The sequence below is a fragment of the Haliotis rubra genome, unplaced genomic scaffold (genome assembly GCF_003918875.1).
Source record: "Haliotis rubra isolate DU_JTF1 unplaced genomic scaffold, ASM391887v1 Scf283, whole genome shotgun sequence".
NCBI classification, from domain to species: domain Eukaryota; kingdom Metazoa; phylum Mollusca; class Gastropoda; order Lepetellida; family Haliotidae; genus Haliotis; species Haliotis rubra.
In genome coordinates, this window is record NW_025766925.1 from 85907 (window position 1) to 104002 (window position 18096).

At 41.0% G+C, this 18096-nt stretch overlaps 1 protein-coding gene across 1 annotated transcript; it reads left to right on the plus strand.

Annotated features, from left to right (window-relative positions):
- The first annotated feature begins 7007 nt into the window (after positions 1-7007).
- On the plus strand, positions 7008-16165 carry LOC124281389 (solute carrier family 49 member 4-like). The gene is made up of 7 exons (XM_046717424.1): positions 7008-7078; positions 7698-7827; positions 8742-8850; positions 13119-13186; positions 13336-13454; positions 13934-14116; positions 14762-16165. Exons 1-7 carry the CDS (start codon positions 7060-7062, stop codon positions 14932-14934), a joined length of 801 nt encoding a protein of 266 aa, XP_046573380.1. The 5' UTR covers positions 7008-7059; the 3' UTR covers positions 14935-16165.
- Positions 16166-18096: the final 1931 nt, after the last annotated feature.

Below are 18096 nucleotides of genomic sequence, written 5' to 3' on the forward strand. Positions count from 1 at the left end.
ATACCAAGTATGTGCATGTTCACACATTTACAACAGTAATTTACACCGGGAATCATTAATACATTGTAATCATCTTTTATGAAAGTATAGATAATGAAATTTGTTCAGTTATGATCAGTCGGATAGCTCATACAAATGAGCACTAAAATTAGGGACTTACCGGTTCATGTCTGTGTGAACATATCTGTCTGTGTTTTATTGTAATTAGCAGTGTCTCGTTGTATAGCATATATAAGAAGTGTACCTAAGGTCAGTTATTTAAACTGTTATGTAATTTCCATTACAAAAAGTATAAACGATATTACCTACTGGTCAGAAAGACTTATCAGTACCCCAACACCGACCCACCGCCACCACCCCATCCTCGGCCTACCCCATGCCACACCCTCTCCCTCGCACACACACACCCTCTCCCTCGCACACACACACACACACACACACACACACACCCTAACATACACACACACTCCCTAACATACATATCGCTCTGGCCCATAGACCCGATATTTGAACCTTTTAAACAGACACCATGTGTATGTCAAGAAAGACACGCACGTTATTAGTGGTGCTTAGTCATGGGTATCACTTCACCATGTGTTTCTAATTATCTCAGTACATTATGGCGTGGTCGGACGCGCTAACGAACCCTATGTGACAGTTACATTACAGAACCATTGAAATACATGTTAAAGTAGTGCTAATCTTGTAACACTATATTTACCCATTTCAAACCATTTACGCATGTACTAAATATATGACAAACCTAACCCTGATCATACGAGATTTCAAGGGTATTGAAATGCATATCCTACAATCACAGCATTTACATATGTTACACAAGTTAGGAAACACATGAAAACAATGGCCAGATTTACACACTTGTTAAATACATGTAAATGCATGTGAATGTTCGTTCATTTTAACACCCCTTTAAACGTGTGTAAATCTGACGGCCAGATGATACGTAGATTTCAAACGTTGTTCATATGGCCACCGGATGAAACGAGTATTTCCTGACGTTAGTAAATTTGGGTAATACAGTCATTTTGTCGGGTGGTCAGGCTCGCTGACACCGTTGACACATAGCATCGTATGCCAATTGCGTAGATCGAAGCTCATGCTGTTGATCTCTGGATTGTCTGGTGCAGATTCGATTATTTACAGACTGCTGCCATATAGCTGAATATTGCTGAGTGCAGTGTTAAACTAAACTCACTCACTCAACTTTCTGTCGAGCAATAGACCAGCTGATAAAGCCTTTGTTGTCTACTCAACAATGATCAGTGATCCTCAACACACCCTGGTATACATAGGACATAGAGCGCCGTGTTGAGCATGATGCAACCCTGGGCTAGTAATAACCAATACATCAGCACTTACAGTGCCAAGAAACTGAAACATCTTACATAAGTTTTGAAAAGAGCAGTTTTTGGCATACACAGAAGGCATTTTATAACAAAATATTAATATTCTAACGAAACGCCATCTGTTTCTAAGCACAAAATGAAATACTTAATATTCAGTTATTTGGAAACAGATTATGTAAATAGAAGCGACAAAACCCTTTCCACATCCAGAAGAAATCTTTGCTAAAAGCAGACTGAGTCAATTGTACAATTGGGACTATAGCATGAGTATATATTTGTTTCAGCAGTATTACAAATCGAGTCTGGACCAGACAATCCAGTGATTGTCACCATGCGTTACGACTTTTGTAACTGGTCCGTGGTAACGACTGTTTGATCCCCTTTCAAATGCTTTCGCTGCTTCTTTGTGTCATGAAATCCTCCATGGTTCAGTGGATAGAGCGCCTGCCCACAGACTATGTCACGCGTTCTCTAGCCTGAGATGTTGAATCCTTCAGTCGGACATTTGAAACCAAACATCCCACAAATGTGTGCAAAGGCGAAATACGTTTTCTTAAGGAAGAGTATATTGACCTGTATCGGAGTCACAATGTACGTTGTCGGTTTACCTTTCAGGAAGCCTGCCCAGCACCGTAACGCTTTATGTGACTCATCTTGATTTGACGTCGGTCACCCAAGAAGAACGCCATCCTTCACACCTGAGTAAGCTGTACAGGCGAATGAATAGCGGGTTACTTACTTTTGATTCGTACTGTAATATAGACTGATATGCTCACACTGTGTGAATATGTAGACCAGTGTGTTAACAATGCTATATCTCGGTAGTTACATTCTCGAAATGTTTACGCCATGTGCTGAGTAATACGGTTATCCGATACGCCTCCTCCATTGTGACGCAATCATGCTGCGGTATACGTAGCGCGAGACGATGACCGTTTGACCCCTTGGAATTAGCTCGGTCAGTGGTTTTAAAGAGAGGAGACCTGCTATCCCGCCCTCCGTCACAACCAGTTCGGAATAGCAAAATGGAGGACAAGGACTGTATTGAAGATCACCTTCCTGTGGTTGGTGGAAACAGACTACGAAAAGCACATAGCTCCAACTCATCCCAGAAGGTATCAGAGGAAGACTCTCCCTTGTTGGACTCCACGAGGAACATTAAGTCCTACAAACGCCGGTGGTATGTTCTCGCTGTGTTCTCGTATGCTGGGTTTCTTCAGTCAGGGGTGTGGAACACTTTCGGACCTATTGCTCAGTCAGCTAAGGCTGTGTTCGGGTGGTCGAATGCCAATTTAGGTATGCTGAACAACTGGGGGAATATTGTGTACATTCTGTGCATGTTTCCAGTTGCCTGGTTGATGGATGTGAAAGGTAAGTATCTCTCCGTTATGTGACATGTGTTTGAAAAGGTTATATCTTATACGCTCAGTTGTACTGCCTGTATCCAATACTAAATATTGAAATAACTTAATTCAATACACGAGACACATTAAATGCTAATAAGCCTTACAATGAACTGACCCGTGAAGATCCGAGTTAGAATTGGCCTTCCGTAACCAATGCTTGTCGTAAGAGGCGACAAACGGGACCGGGTGGTCAGGCTCACTGACTTGGTTGCACATGTCATCGTATCCTAATTGCGTAGATCGATGCTCATGCTGTTGATCACTGGGTTGTCTGGTTCAGACTCGATTATTCACAGACCGACGCCATATAGCTGGAATGTTGCTGTGTGCAGCGTTAAACAACAAAACAGCCAAGCAACAATGAACTGAGCGTACATACCATGTAGACCAGTGTGGAAACTACTGAGATCATAACAACTGGCATCCAGCATCACAGATGATATACAATAAAATGTCATATGCCTGACTTCTCAGGACATCTATAACTGGATATGCAGACCACAACTTGATTAAAATGATTTTTATGTATATTAATATTTTAATTTCTGTTTAAAATACTAGAATTGTGTGTATGTATATATATATATATATGTATATATTTTATATATATTTTCATCAGCTGGATATGCAGTGCACTCTTGTATAAAATTATATATATTTATTTCACTCAAGTGTGCTGTGCATATTCAGTTGTTGATTTCAAGGGGCGTCCCTACACTAAGCCTGCTCATGGCAAGTCAGATGTAACCTGGACCTATACTTGCATAGGTTGAGTAGGATAGATAATACCAATGTTTCATAAGTTACGTAGATAATAGAAGGCAGTGTCAATATCTGAGTACAGAATCACCCTTCGACTTGTTAGATAACTTGTCAGCCCAAGCTATTCACAGCTACCAAATACATCATACATGTGCTGCTGCACATTATGTCCCAAGTTCTAAGACTGAAATATCGGATATGACCCCCAAAAAGTCTCGCCCAGTTAGTATCGTTGTCAATTCAGCAAATAGGTGAAAACCAGTTATCATCATGTTTAATCAAAATGTCACTCCTCTAAAATCAAATTACTTCATGACTTCTTAAAAACCACTGAGCTGTTAAAGTAGTATTATACCAAGCCAACTCACCCAAACAATTGTTTATCAAACAGTTGTTCCCGGTCCATCGGTCACCTTATTGTCTGGTTTGTAAACAGGAAGTTGCCGCATGGCAACACTACTGTGTGGCGTCAGGCACAACAAACGTCCATTCTTTAGCAAATTTTGTGAATGGCGGGTAGGGCAGGAGATGCTTACCCTTTTCGCGAACACCTGGTGTCATCTCTGATTTTCAGCGATCCATTCATATAATTTTCACAGATATTTTCACTTTACGGAATTGGATCCTCAGGACAGTCAGGACCGGGTATTCTTTCTCACTGACGTTCTATGGTGAAGACTCGTTATGTCATCATCATCGCTTGACCCCTGAAGGTCCGGGTTAGAATTGATCTTCAGTAACCCCTGCTTGTCGTGAGAGGCGACTCACGGGATCGGGTGGTCAGGCTCGCTGACTGGGTTGACACATGTCATCGTATCCAAATTGCGTAGATCGATGTTACTGCTGTTGATCCCTCGATTGTCTGGTCCAGACTCGATTATTTCCAGACCGACGTCATATAGCTGGAATATTGCTGAGTGCGGCGTACTCACTCACTCATCATCGCTTGAGAATATTAATATCCCACTTGTACATAATAACGACATGAATTACGAGGCAGTCTTTTGACAAACAGTAGCTCTTTATACCGACTGTTGAATTGCTATCAGTATATATCATCACTATCAATAGGATGCGAGATAGTTCTAGTAAACCCCTGATATATTTTTCACAACTATATGCGTCATTATTGGTTTCATGAATGTATCTGGATTCATAGATATCAAATATGACAGTGGAGTAACAGCAAAACAGTAGATCATTCGAGAAGGGTACCATAAAATCTCTTGAACACAGATGAAATACATTGAAAAAAAACGTTGTATACAAAATGAAGTTCTGTATATTTGTTATTCAAATTATTTTAAATTAGTATTAAACATAAATGCGCCCCCATATTTCAGATATTATATTATTGGATAAATGCCTGTGCCTGCTGACAGAGTAAAATATTGTATGCCTTCAATGAGCTTTGGATATGTTTACCTCCCTCCATCACTCTAGGTCTACGGAAATCAATGATGTTGTGCGCTGTGACGATGGTGTTTATGACGGCCGTACGATGTATCACGAGTGACCCAGTACCAGCGACATGGTCAGTACATCGCCATTATATATGTCATAAGTTCATATACTTATATTTCCAACACATAAAGGACGGTGGGGTAGCTTAGTGGTTATAGTGTTCGCTCGTCACGCCTAATCTCCGGGTTCGATTCCCCACATAGGAACAAGTGTTAGGCCCATTTCCTGTGTCCCCCGCCGTGAAGTTGCTGGATTATTGCTAAAGGCGGCATGAAATCATACTCACTCACTCCAGCACATACATATTTTTACCATAAGTGATTTGTTTGGTTTAGAAGTCGGTACATATTTCATATAAACAATATCAACCAACATTTACCTTATGTTACCTTAGGACATTATGAATGTTCGTATGCTCTGTGATTTACATCTTCTTCTCAGGTTGATAAACATTGCAGCTATTGTGAATGGAGTGACTAGCACTGTACCAGTGGCCGGCCCCGCCCTCCTTTCCGCTACGTGGTTTCCCCCCAAACAGAGGGCCACTGCAACAGCCGTGTCAACCGTCTCCAGCATGACTGGCATGGCAGTCAGCTTCATCATTGGTGAGTAGAGCGTTTACAATTCACCGTTACATCAGCAATTGTTAAAAATACGGTGCTTCGAAATCGCAGTTCCGGTTCTGAATATTTCAGCTGCTGATGGGCATATACATACTTGGAGATATGATGCAAATATAATTGATAAATATTGTCCTGAAGAACCTGCATACAATTTTAAACATAAATATAATCAACAAATTATACAAGAGTGAGTGAGTGAGTAGCAATATTCCAGCAATATCACGGCGGGGGACACCGGAAATGGGCTTCACACATTGTACCCATGTGGGGAATCGAACCCGTGTCTTCGGCGTGACGAGCGAACGCTTTAACCACTAGGCTACTCCACCGCCCCTATTATACAAGAATATTTTACCAACTACATGTATAATGGAAGGACGGTACTAGGGCGTTTCAGGGGATTACACATTCAAACAAAATAAGAATGGTTCTTTTAATTACCTTGACTTAATCATACTGTTTTTACTTGGGTTCGGTCCTAATTCGTCCTATATCTATTATGGAAGACAATTTTATAATGATGGGTACAATGTGTATCTGCAGGGCCGCTCATGGTGCCACAACCAGAAGAATCATCCCTGAACATGACGGATATGCTTTCGTTAAAGTAAGAAACGCATCCATTCTATTCCTCAAAATGTGCAATAGATATAACTACACAACATGAACTGTAGTTCCTGGCTCCCGTTAGTATTAAATGTAAACATTTCACAGACATTTTCTATATACCAGAACTGTTTCGTTTTCTTTGCTGAAAACTGTTTGCACAACTCTGAAAAAACGTTTAATATCTGCCGTGGTAACGAACTGAAGCATTGTATATCATTAATGTTAAAGCTTACTAATATGAAGTAAGTTAAAACGATATTGTCATTTTTTCATCGACGAAGACAGGAGTGCGTTATAGATTTCAGCTTCTTTAAGTATTTTACTTATGAACCGCTATATGTTTTGCAATCTAGTGACGTGATATTATTTGAGTGCCGATGGTCTCACTCTGAAAACCAAAATCAAAGGTTATTGATCTAGAGTATATTATTTTGTATACCGTTCTATTTATTTAATGTTTATGATGAATTGTTGCCTACAAACTGATAGGCATGTACCAGCTTTTTTACATCCCTCTACTTTTGTTTTTCAATACCTCATATCACACACCGCCCCCCACCCCACATACACCCCCCCACACACACACACACCCCACACAGACACCCTCATCCCGCCAACACGCCCCAACACACATACACCTGAACACATAAAGTGTAAAGGTACGTGATTACTGCTCGACTGTATTCGTTTTATGCACATTGATTCACCAGCTACGGAATACAGATACACAAGTGGCATGTCTCTTGTTACAGTGTGTCAAATGAGATGAATTCGACCGCATTCAGTCTGACGCCAGCCGCTAACATATCCGAGGTGAGAAGCGGCATCATGAGACTCATGTATACAGGTGATCAACGTTTCCTCCGTACGCTGACCTAAACTGTTAAGAAATACCTTTGTCATCATAAATCGTAGTTAGTATTTGTCTGCCTCGTAATGTAGGCAGGTATTTTGTCTTGTGTTAAATGTGTATCGTCTTCATATGTAAACATCCGGGTTGTGTTCCTACATGGATACAATTTATGAAGACAATTTGTGGTGTCCTTTGAAGAGATTAAGTGGATAATCCTCAAATATTGCATCTTGATTTTATTGTTAAGTCTGTATCATCTAAATGGGTGTATACAGCTGAATAGATGAGTGTACGTGAGTTTCCCTTGAATAATGCTTCTCATGCCTATATTATCTACCTGTGTAAATAAGTGTATCTCTGTGTCCTGATTAAGGCTTGCAATGATTATCTTTCTGAGTAGGTGTGTGTGTGTGTGTGTGTGTGTGTGTGTGTGTGTGTGTGTGTGTGTGTGTGTGTGTGTGTGTGTGTGTGTGTGTGTGTGTGTGTGTGTGTGTAATGTTTTACTCTTCTAACGTCGATACTATCTCTCAGTAGTATCTGCATATGAGTGTATATGAATGTGTGTGAAGATTGAAGATTATGTCGCTGTACTCCGCGTCTTCGATGTATACAGAATGTGCGGCGTGTGTGCTGTTGCTGCTCCTGGTGGTGGTGTACTTCCCCGCCAAGCCTCCGTCTCCCCCCAGTCTCACAGCGTCCATGGAAAGGACAAACTACCTGCATGGGATCAAAGGACTTTTCAAGTAAGATTGTTGTTGATCTTCTTTAAAAGTGCTACTCACATGAGGCACTGATTGCCTTTCTGTCAGGGAGTGGAGGTATGGGTGGGAGGCTGCGGTAGCCTAGTGGTTAAACTGTTCGCTCGTCACACCAATGACCCGGGTTCGATTCCCCACATGGATACAATGTGTGAAGCCCATTTCTGGTGTCCCCGCCGAGATATTGCTGGAATATTGCTAAAAGCGGCGTAAAACCATTTTCAACATTCCTAACTGTCAGTATCCTGACTGGGTTTACTATTAGTGCTGATTGCTGCGGATTTACTGGACAGAAGGGACCATCAATATGCACTCTAAGATGTACTACTCGTTTCCACATATACGGCGGCAAATCACATAAAAAGTGTACTTTGTATACCAAATGAAGCAAGGCATACCATTTTGGACCAGAAGATGGCGACCCGGTGATCTGTGGGCTCGGGATACCCTTGAAGATCTGGGCTAAAATTGACCCATGCTTGTCGTAAGAGGCGACTAAGGGAACGGGTGGTCAGGCTCGCTGTTTTGATTTTCAATTTATATTCACTCAATTACCCTTTCGATGATATATGAGCATAACTCAGAAGTACTTATAACAAACAAAGACCTGATGAACGAGTGATTGAATCTTTTCACTTCTTGAACAGTATTTTTAAAGTCTCAACGTCATGTGACAGGACGAAATAATACGGTTCTTTATTGTTTATCGCCAGCGAGAGCCTCAAACAAGGAAGTTAACAAATCTGAAGCGATTGTAGGATTCGAACCCAGGATCGAAACGAAATGTGTCGCCTTGTGATCGCTGAACTGGCGAGGTGTTAATGTAGCCGCAATTAGTCCCATGTGTGTTATTGAACTGTCACATGAATTATCTTTAAGTGTTATTTCTCCTTGTGCAGACATAAACGCTTCTTGGTGATACTGGTCGCCTACAGTGTCCCGACGGGGGTGTTTGGCGGCCTTGGGGCTGCACTGGATATGGTCCTGGATGGTGTCGGAGTATCACAGGTAATTATGGTGATGATGACGGCAATAATGGTAACATGGCAGCATAAACATTACGTTGTGTAAACAAGTGATCTGTGGGCTCGGGATACCCTTGAAGATCCAGGCTAAAATTGACCCATGCTTGTCGTGAGAGGCGACTAAGGGAACGGGTGGTCAGGCTCGCTGATTTGGTTGACACACGTCATCGTATGCCAATTGCGTAGATCGATGCTCATGCTGTTGATCACTGGATTGTCGAGTCCCGAATCGATTATTTACAGACAGCCGCCCTATAACTGGAATATTGCTGAGTGCGGTGTAAAACTAAACTTACTCACTCCGGGCTCGGGTATTGAACTTTGTGTTTGGAGCTGTAATCAAATGCTGATGTTCTGATCCAAGACTTCGTGTTATGTAGCTAACATTGATTTGGAAGTCCACTTCACCAGCCAGCATTATGCTGTTACCAAAATGTACTTTTGTGAATTAGCCTATCACTGACAGTTACAGTTCGTTCCTATTCCTATAATATTTCCTAAAATGTGTACATCAGACTGTTTGTGTGTACCATTTCGAATTCAAACACATGCTTCACATGTACTTAGGTTCCTTATTAAAATGTTAATAACAAGGAATATTATAAGTTGTTCACTGGTCTCGAGGGTACATCAACCCATGGGCCCCGAGGGACCAGTGAACAATGTATTTATCTTACCGAACACCTCAATGGTAATTTCAAACTGTTTGAAGCACGGGTATCGGACCACAGTATGGAGTACCAGACGACAATAAAAACAAAATTAGAGTTAAGTCCCTTCCATCGATTTGCATTCGCAAAACATCGTCAATTTCCGTACATCATACGTGATTCAATGTTATTCGAGATAAGAATTACTACTACGAAGTACCAAATGGGTTCGGCATTCCCAGCGGGGTACATAGTAAATGTTACTCGCTTGTAAGAGGGCTACATTGAAAATTATAGGAGAGCGCTCAGCCAATCAGAAACGACATTTATGTGTGAGGCAAGATAAGTTATTTTTGTACATACCAGATTCTCAGCATTATAGTAACCATTATTGCTAATCATATGACGTCGAGTAATATCGGGTGATGTCATGTGCACACATCTGAAATCTTTCTACTGTTATAACAACGATACTTTCATTTGAATGGTACACTGTATTCGGATTTATGACAACTGTATCGTATCAGTGTACCCGAACGTTCCATTCAATTAGTATATTAAAATATAAGAACAGGGTCTATTTGGTCTGGACTGTCTTGGCAGATACATAAATATAATATGAGTGAGTGAGTTAAGTCTTTTTGCCGCCGGGGTGGCCGTCGAAAACAAAAGGCAATCAACCACAGGGACATCTGAACATCATGGTACCTTCTTCTGCTCTCCCGGCTGCTCACTGCTACGAATCACTTGAGATTCTCATCACACACAGCAAAACAGCCACTCGGATTATCAGTCTGTATCGCCCTCCCCCATCAGCAAAGAACAGACTGAGTACTTCTTTGTTCCATGATGAGTTTCAGTCTTTGCTTGAACATGCATATCAGAGAAAGGGAAGAAAATGAATAAGCTGTTTGAGATTCATGACTGTGTCCAGCATACGACTGTCCCCACACATAAGTCCGGACATATCCTCGACTGGGTGCTGACACGGGTCACTTAGGCATGTGTCCGTGACGTCAGTATAGTGGACTATCAGCTGTAAGATCATTCCTGTATTTTCATGAATCTGGACTCATCACACCCTCCTCGTCCTCTGAAGTCTGTAAGTTCGCAATATGGATAGAGATGCGTTTAGACAAGACTTAACAAACTCTGAATTGATATTGAATCCTCCAGGTAACTATGAAGATTTTGTTGCTCAGTACAACCGTGTTTTGACAAAGCTACTTTGACAAGCATGCCCCGGTAAAGATCAAGAAGATTCCTGATCGTCATGAATCAACATGTGATTTCGCAACAGAAGTTGCAGCTGCAAAACGTAAGAGACGGAGAGCAGAGAGACTTTGGAGAAAATCCAGATTGGAATGAACTGACGTTGATAATCCGCCAATGCAAGCGTCGCTATCTCAACAACAAAGTCAAAGAAAATACGAAAGATTCAAGGGCTCTATATCGACTCCTCTTCACTATGATGGGGAAAACCAATACCTCGTCTCTACCATCCAGGGGAAGTGATCTCGAAATATCAGAAGATTTCCCATCTTATTTCATCAACAAAATCCAGACTATCCGATCAGAGTTAGACAGTTACGAGGAAGTTATGCATTACTTCCCTACAAGCAGTATTCTGCTGCCTCCCATCTCCAAAATCGTCAATCTATCGATAACTTCCGGTTCTATGCCGCAAGACTTCAAGACAGCTATAGTCAAGCCCTTATTGAAGAATCTGGACTCGACATAGAAAATCTGAAGAACTATAGACCAGTCTCCAATCTGTCTTTTGTATCAAAACGTGTTGAGAAGGCTGTGAGCTGTCGTCTGTCTGAACATCTTAGCAAGCACAATCTCCATGAACCCCCTCAGTTGGCTTATAGACCTCGCCATAGCACTGAAACTGCCTTGTTGAAAGTTCTGAATGACATACGGTGTGGTGTGGACAATGGTGACGTTGCTCTTCTAATTCTTCTTGATCTAAGTGCAGCTTTTGACACAATTGATCAAAACAACCTTTTGACACGTCTTGACTCAGAATTCGGAATTAGGGGATCGGCACTGAAGTGGATTCAATCCTACTTGACAGATAGAACACAGAAAGTAGTCATCAATGGAATCTCATCTAGTCCTGTTCGGTTTTGGGACCCACACTGTTCAGTCTTTAAACCAGACCTCTTGTCAACATCAGCAGCAAACATGATCTACTACACCATTTGTATGCTCATGACACTCAGCTGTGTAATCTTTTCACACCAAGTCCTTCTGCTGCTGCCTAGGCCATATCCCGAACATCTGATTGTTGTGAAGAAATCAAACTTTGGATGACCAACAATAAGCTACAACTCAACGCCGAGAAATCTGAAGCAATTCTCATTGGTCCATCACAGAGACGTCAGAAATGCCAAATTCACTCGATGAGAGTGAACAATTCTACCATACCTCTGCCATCCCATGTAAAAGACCTCGAGGTTGTCATCGATTCTAATGTTAGTCTGGACAAGCAAATCAGTCACCTCTCTAAAGTCTGCAACCTACAATTAAGGAACATCAGCATAATCAGACCCTCTCTCACTAAAGAAGCTACGAAAATGCTGACTCTCTCTCTTATCATTTCTCGCCTTGACTATTGTAATAGTCTTCTCGCCAACTCTCCAAATATCAACCTAAACAGACTCCAAAAGATTCAAAATAAAGCTGCTCGGCTTGTCTCTCTGTCACCCATGTCGAACCACGTCACACCCATCCTCCAAGAACTCCACTGGCTTCCGGTAAAACAACGGATCGACTCTAAGCTCCTTTATCTGGCATTCCAATGCTACTCTCAAACAGCCCCACAGTACCTCTGTGACTTACTTCCATTGTACTGTCCCAGCAGAACCCTTCGGTCTGAAATCCAAACATCTGTTTACTGTTCCAAGAGTGAAACTCTCTAGTTATGGGAAGAAATCGTTCGCATCCTGCAGCCACTGCCTGGAACAATCTTCCCTTGATGTCCGCCAATGTCAAACCTGTTCTGCCTTCAAAACATCTATCAAAACCCATCTTATTACATACATACATACATACATACATACATACATACATACATACATACATACATACATACATACATACATACATACATACATACATACATACATACATACATACACATACATACATACATACATACATACATACATACATACATACATACATACATACATACATACATACATACATACATACATACATACATACATACATACATACATACATACATACATACATACATACATACATACATACATACATATGAAAAATATTTTTACTCCAAATTAATCATCTGTAAAGTTTATACTTTAGGTGACACATATGTGACACACATACAGATTGAGTGAACACATAGAAAAATTGTATTGACCCCTTTAATGGTGTTGCCTGCTTTGTTTTTGATGGAATATTACTGACAGAGACGTGCAACATTACTGACTTCTTCCCAGTATAAATCAACGTACGACTGAGCTGCGCATTCGGTATGTTGGATTTGGGAAAATGTTTGATGTGCAGTTTCATGAGATCTTATCAGTTCTGTTTGAATCGTAACCTCGCTACTATTTTCATTCAGTACCAAGCTGGTTGGATTGGTTTTTATGCCACGGTCGGTGGTTGTGCAGCGGCACTACTGATGTCCAGGTATGTACACGTATGTCTGGATAAAGAATGAGATACAAGAATACGGCAAAGATCTATCATTCATCTTATAGAAAATATGTTCTGGACGTGCTAGAGATGACTACATCGAAGCTCAGATAATGCTCGAACTCTGTGTTCTCTATTTCAAGGATTGCTGATCAATTTCTACGTCACATGAAGATGATGCTCCTGTTCCTATTCGTCTCAGGAACAGCCGCCTGTCTCTGGCTTGTTCTGCTGCGTATGTCCTATATCCCCGTAAATCTATGTGAGTTAGAGTATATTGTGCCATTTACATGAGCGAGTAAGTGAGTGAATGAATTTAGGTTTACGCCGCACATAGCAATATTCCAGCTAAATGGCTGTAAATAATCGAGTCTGGACCAGACAATCCAGTGATCAACATCATGAGCCTCCCATGGGTTACTGAAGATCAATTTGAACCCGGATCTTCACGGGTATTTAAATGAGCGATCATGTCGAGATGCAATATGCGTATGCTATTTTGTTGACAAGCTGATAATTGTCTGCTCGCCTCTCGCGTCCTACTCTCCCATTGTTGCTTTATCTGTATTGTGATGAGGGTCCTCATCAATGCTTCTGTACCCGTGAAGATCACAAGCATTGATTTGTTTCTTTGTTGTTTTGCTAATATCAATAAAATATCATATGCCCGAGGAGCAAGTAGAAACTGAGTGTGGCATTCGAACTAGGTAAAGCTTAGTCGATTTTATTCTCCTCCAACAGGGTCACTGTACCTATCCAACATCTTGATGGGAGTCTTCATCTATGCTTCTATACCTCTGTTCTTCGAGCTTGGGTGTGAGGCGTCTTATCCTATTGCTGAGGGTGTGACGGTCGGTGTCCTCACCATCGCCAACAACGTGACTGGTGTCATCTTCCTGTCTGTCATGCAGATCCCGAAAATAGGTAACCCCGCATCGTTACATCTTCTGCAAGGTCATGGCTGCTTCAAGTAGTTTGCGTTAGTCCAGAGGTTTTTTGCATAATCCGATCAATTATGGATGACCCTTTTCCTGAAACCGTATCCATAAACGTATCCTGAAACATCCGAACCACCCGTATACCAATGCACATTTTACAGATATGTTAATATTTTTTCTGCGCCTAAAACAAAATTACCAGCTTTAAGAAACATTTCCAAAATGCATTTTATACCAAAGTGCATAAACGAATTGCACAAAAACAGAGTTCTGCCATTGAACAAAACGAAACAACTTTTCAAAGAACATCATCTAACGGATCTCTGTAACGCAGACCTGGATATGGTAGCCACTCTAATGAGTTAAATTGTTGCACAGTTCGTTACCTGTGTGTCTGTGCACGTCCAAACTAACAAGATCAAGCACCCTTACACGTATAAAAAATACTAAATGTGTCTCTCACATGTGTCACTTAAGTATGAACTTCACAAATGATATATTTTGTCAATGAGTAAATAGAAATTTCACATGTATGTATTTCAGCTTTATGGTTACAAATAGTCCCATGTAAATGTGACTGCGTATTCAACCAATACTAGTATATTCCAATATATCGCTGAATCTCTTGCAGGCGTTGTGTGGATGCCTTGGGCAACCCTGGGCTCTGCAGCGGTTGGAATACCCCTACTTCTGTTGTTCAAAGAGAACTACACCCGGACTGACATAGACACACAAAGGATAATTGTTCCGGAACCTGATCCATATCGTGCTACGTCGATCAATACCAACACTAAAGTTGGTTGACAGGAAAACATCACACATACTGACAGTGTAAAGGCAGATGATTGGCGAACAGGTGCTTAGTCTAGACGTGGATCTCTTTACTAATACTTGACGTGGATAAAAGGAGTGTGAGTGAGTGAATTTAGTTTTACGCCGCGTTTGAGCAATATTCCAGTAATATCACGGCGGTGGACACCAGAAATGAGATGGTGTTTGCTGGTAAACGACCTAGCTGTCTAGCCAGTTGTCAGTTTGTTGGCGGGGCCAATATCATGGCACAATAATCCGTGTATGAAATTAGCCAAAAAAAACCCAGAAAGACATCAGGGCTAGTAACTTAAAAATGTTACCAGCCCCAAATGGATTTAACCTGACCAGACACCAATGGTTAATATGGTAAATTTCCTCACATGTATGGAACGTCTAAAAATTTTAACAGACCATCGGGCCGGCTAGCTGTAATTTCAGACCGTCCGTATGAAATCTAGGCCGTCTGGGGCGGTCGGACGGGCCTTATTTCATACACTGCCATAATGATTGATTTGACGTCACTCACTTGTCACGTTTCACTCGACCTTGTTCCCACTGTGGTCCCAATGTAGATAAAACCGTTGCACGTAGATATGTTATCGAACACAGGTCTTGTGAGCTCGTAGGGTTAACTTCCATACAAGAGTTAGTTGCGTGATGTACGTGATTTTACAACACACTGTCTTTGGTGTAATGGTGACTTAGAAATGTGTAACGCACATATACGACATGAAGAGATGCCTGAATGTTTTGCCTGTTTATTCAACCATTGAAACAAGACGGAGAATGACATTTCAATGGTGTACTCGTTAGCTCTTTAAGCCGTGTTGGTGAAAACAGGTATTCCCTTCCGGAAGCCTCTTCTTGGTGTTTAAATTAGCGTTTGGCAATGTTATTGTGTCCTTGATGTATGTTAATAAATCACAGTTTTGGTTTATTGTTTCTTTGAACGGTATTCAGTAACGGTACATCCGGTCATATGCATGTGTAGAGTTCATAGACCATCCGAGCCTACATATGAATTGCACACTAACAGAAAGAGTAAACAGAAAATTATTCAATGTTTTCATACGTTCACTGTGCTACATATATGAAAAATATTAAAACATGTACTACGTGAAGGTAATTAGCTAGTGACCTTGAGAATACGATATATACAGAATACTACACGAGGTCTCATTATATACGAATTATACGAAACGAGTGTCCTTCCTATGGTATCTGACCGAGCGAAAGCGAGGTCAGAAACCATACTAAGGTCACGAGTTTCGTATAATTCGTATGTAATGAGACCGAGTATGGTATTTTATTTATTACCCGCGTCTTACACGCATTAAATTGACAAAATGGCGTATTTTTGTTATTGTTATGGTTTCAAACCGAAACCGGTTTCATAAATCGATTGCGGAAGAATTTTGTTCTGTAGTCACTTTTGCATGACGTCACACTGTATTGACGTCACTAAGCCATTCTCGTCTGTCACCTTCTTAACCGACGTCACGATGCATGTCAGTTGTCATCGCCTCGTACAGCCGTCTACAGTAAACTACTCCATAGCACCATTTACTTGGTTTGCAGTTGCTTCACTCGGCTAACATCACCGGTGGAACCATTGCGTTTATGTTTTTCGACGGATATATTGTCTCAGTTCGAGTCACAATTAAACAGTGATACGGCTCCCACAATGCATATAATTTGTAAAATTAATGAATTCACGTGTTTGTTATGAATGGACAAGTAGTTCCGTCACAACGTGACATAACTGAGAGGTCATCGGTTATCCAATCAAATCGTTAGAATCTCAGGTCAAGTCGTTACGACACAGGTCAACGCGATACGACACTCGTGTGACGTACGATATTAGTATGCAACTACCCATACGTTGACCACGTGGGTAATAAATAGTAAGTACCACAAGGGTGTGTGTGCAATGGAGGATTACATAACTGCAAATGTCCGCTAGCAAAAGATGATAAAATACATGGGATAGAACTCTCGAGTACAGGTTTACGATGAGTGGAATACATACAGATATAATACATGTCTCGTTACTCCGTTAGAATGTACTGTGTGGTCTGGCTGTTTTGCTGTCATCACATTGATTTGCCCCCCCAGAAGGTCTGTTGCATTGAAAATCTGAGCACCTTTGTCCGTGTTCTACAAAACGGTAGAAAGAACTATAAGATCAGTCTACCATGTCAGGATTTTCTATGATATCTCTTGTATCTCTTTAACATCATATTCATGGATTTGACTTTACTCTTTGATCAAACGAATATCCGTATAGAATCGGTCATAGAAAATAAGAAGATATTACCATCTGTGAACTGGTACAGCAAAATCGACAAGTAAGATCACTCATGTGTGGTACCAGTAAGCTCCTGTTTGTGCTCAAACCAGAACTATATCACTTAGTAACCGATGCTATGCAAGGACGGTCGACCTCTTTGGAACGTCCAACCTGATATAAACGAATTCAAGTCAAAAGCTCTCATCGTCCTCAAGTACTTCTCAAGTGAAGATATGGGACTTTCCACGGAATTCCCAGAGCTATTCGTAACGTTTTCTTGCCTTTCTGTCGAGATTTATAACTCCGTTATCTGCGTTATGTGACAAGTGTATGGAACTTCGGCAGGTGGATGTTTTATTGTCAGTACTTTATTGTAGCTGTATCAGGGTCAAGAAAAAGAATACAAGACCCCTTCCATTCTTATTTCAACGTCAGTGTTCTCACAACACAAGATCTGATTGAATAGAAAACCCCATGTATCAGCTCATTCTATGGAACTGTATTATATGCCATTAGTGCTCTACGCAAAAAAGTTCCACGTCTACCATCAGCCTAACAAAAACTAGGAATTTTCTCACTGTTGTTGTGCAAACAGGATTGTGTTTACTGAGCAGAAACAATTATGAACAGTCTGAAATAACGTCAGATATTCCTTACTAAGTATTCATCGAGGAAACTCCAAATGTTTTAAAAATGTGCCATCAACAGGTCATGCGATGTCTCATGTTTCAGTTTGGTAGTAAAGGTTCTTTTATGAATCTTTAACAATCACATTAACAAGGCTTTACTGTCAGTTGACTGTGGGCAAGAGAGGATAGTAGAACGCAGTGTAACATTGGTGCCCTTTACAGAATACATTACGG